The following is a 2,638-nucleotide window of genomic DNA, read 5'->3' on the forward strand; positions in this document are numbered from 1 at the left end:
CACCTCCAGGCTTCGTCCTGTCTGAGAGGGGAGCAGTTCATCCAGCCCCAACACTGACAGCACAGCGCAGAGCTCCCTCTGCACTGTTCCCCCCCATCCCAGGGACAGGGACAGCACGGGGTTAGATACAGAGTAAAGCTCCCTCTACACTGTCCCCCCCCATCCCAGGGACAGGGACAGCACGGGGTTAGATACAGAGTAAAGCTCCCTCTACACTGTCCCCCCCATCCCAGGGACAGGGACAGCACGGGGTTAGATACAGAGTAAAGCTCCCTCTACACTGTCCCCCCCCATCCCAGGGACAGGGACAGCACGGGGTTAGATACAGAGTAAAGCTCCCTCTACACTGTCCCCCCGCATCCCAGGGACAGGGACAGCACGGGGTTAGATACAGAGTAAAGCTCCCTCTACACTGTCTCCCCCCCCCCCCCATCCCAGGGACAGGGACAGCACGGGGTTAGATACAGAGTAAAGCTCCCTCTACACTGTCCCCCCCATCTCAGGGACAGGGACAGCACGGGGTTAGATACAGAGTAAAGCTCCCTCTACACTGTCCCCCCCATCCCAGGGACAGGGACAGCACGGGGTTAGATACAGAGTAAAGCTCCCTCTACACTGTCCCCCCCATCCCAGGGACAGGGACAGCACGGGGTTAGATACAGAGTAAAGCTCCCTCTACACTGTCCCCCCCATCCCAGGGACAGGGACAGCCCGGGGTGACCTGGATGAGGTGGTGTCAGTAGGTAGCGGCCGGACACTGAGTGGGTCTGACCGGGTGTTCCTCTCTGACCCCCAGGGCCCCTGAGACAGACCTTTGCTGAGAACCCCCTGCAGCAGAAGGAGAACACGTCCAGCCCTCTGGGGAGGGTGAGCCCGAGCAAGAAACGGCCGTGGGAGGACACCATCGGCTAACCAGCCCCTCGGCCTGGCTGAAGGAACTCTCTCTCTCTCCAGCTCAGTGTACAGCAAGTGACTTTTTATTAAAAACTGTTTATGTCAGTGTGATCCTGTCAATGGGTGGATACCGACGCTGTGCCCAGCCTGAGTACCGTACCACCTTACCGGGCACGGTGATGGTACCCTTGCAACGGTGACGTCCCAAGTCAGTGCTCTCTGTCTGTCACACTGCTCCCACTCTGTGCTCCCCACTGTCGGAGGGTCAGTGCTGAGGGAGTGGTCCCTGTCGGAGGGTCAGTGCTGAGGGAGTGGGCCCTGTCGGAGGGTCAGTGCTGAGGGAGGGCCGCACTGTCGGAGGGTCAGCGCTGAGGGAGTGGGCACTGTCGGAGGGTCAGTGCTGAGGGAGTGGGCACTGTCGGAGGGTCAGTGCTGAGGGAGTGGGCACTGTCGGAGGGTCAGTGCTGAGGGAGTGGACACTGTCGGAGGGTCAGTGCTGAGGGAGTGGACACTGTCGGAGGGTCAGTGCTGAGGGAGTGGGCACTGTCGGAGGGTCAGTGCTGAGGGAGTGGGCACTGTCGGAGGGTCAGTGCTGAGGGAGTGGGCACTGTCGGAGGGTCAGTGCTGAGGGAGTGGGCACTGTCGGAGGGTCAGTGCTGAGGGAGTGGGCACTGTCGGAGGGTCAGTGCTGAGGGAGTGCCGCACTGTCGGGGGGTCAGTGCTGAGGGAGCGGGCACTGTCGGAGGATCAGTGCTGAGGGAGCGGGCACTGTCGGAGGGTCAGTGCTGAGGGAGGGGGCCCTGTCGGAGGGTCAGTGCTGAGGGAGTGCCGCACTGTCGGCGTGTCTGTGCTGAGGGAGTGGGCACTGTCGGAGGGTCAGTGCTGAGGGAGTGGGCACTGCCGGAGGGTCAGTGCCGAGGGAGTGGGCACTGTCGGAGGGTCAGTGCTGAGGGAGCGGGCACTGTCGGAGGATCAGTGCTGAGGGAGCGGGCACTGTCGGAGGGTCAGTGCTGAGGGAGGGGGCCCTGTCGGAGGGTCAGTGCTGAGGGAGTGCCGCACTGTCGGCGTGTCTGTGCTGAGGGAGTGGGCACTGTCGGAGGGTCAGTGCTGAGGGAGTGGGCACTGCCGGAGGGTCAGTGCCGAGGGAGTGGGCACTGTCGGAGGGTCAGTGCTGAGGGAGTGCCGCACTGTCGGAGGGTCAGTGCTGAGGGAGCGGGCACTGTCGGAGGGTCAGCGCTGAGGGAGTGGGCTCTGTCGCAGGGTCAGCGCTGAGGGAGTGGGCTCTGTCGCAGGGTCAGCGCTGAGGGAGTGGGCTCTGTCGGAGGGTCAGCGCTGAGGGAGTGGGCACTGTCGGAGGGTCAGCGCTGAGGGAGCGGGCACTGTCGGAGGGTCAGTGCTGAGGGAGCGGGCGATGGCGGGAGGGCCAGTGCTGATTTCCGGTGAGACATTAAATGCCGCTGGGGTGTGTTGGATCACCATCATGAGTCCGTTGGGTTGAATGACCTGTGTCTGGTCCTCTGATTGACCGCAAATATATTCCTGTTTTGGAGAGACTGCTAGTGGCCTGCTCTCGTGTGTGTGTCTGTGTGTGGGGTGTGTGTGTGTGTGTGTCTGTCTGTCTGTCTGTCTGTCGGGATGACCCCCTAGTGTGGCTCTGACAGTGAAGATAGTTTGTCCCTGAGCCCCAAGTGTCAGACTCACCTGGGGCTGGCTTTGACCCCACGCCCTGGTCCCTGGGGAGTTG

At 62.4% G+C, this 2,638-nt stretch overlaps 1 protein-coding gene across 3 annotated transcripts in view; it reads left to right on the plus strand.

The window, feature by feature from the left end:
* oxa1l (OXA1L mitochondrial inner membrane protein) overlaps nt 1-1,005 on the plus strand; it is a 22,480-nt gene extending 21,475 nt beyond the window's left edge. For all 3 annotated transcript variants that reach the window (XM_060821690.1, XM_060821692.1, XM_060821691.1), the window contains one exon: nt 797-1,005. In XM_060821690.1, coding sequence (XP_060677673.1) covers nt 797-912 — 116 coding nt within the window. In that variant the 3' untranslated portion in view covers nt 913-1,005. The remainder of the gene's footprint in view (nt 1-796) is intronic.
* Nucleotides 1,006-2,638: the final 1,633 nt, after the last annotated feature.

Source organism: Hemiscyllium ocellatum (genome assembly GCF_020745735.1).
Source record: "Hemiscyllium ocellatum isolate sHemOce1 chromosome 27 unlocalized genomic scaffold, sHemOce1.pat.X.cur. SUPER_27_unloc_2, whole genome shotgun sequence".
Classification (NCBI taxonomy): domain Eukaryota; kingdom Metazoa; phylum Chordata; class Chondrichthyes; order Orectolobiformes; family Hemiscylliidae; genus Hemiscyllium; species Hemiscyllium ocellatum.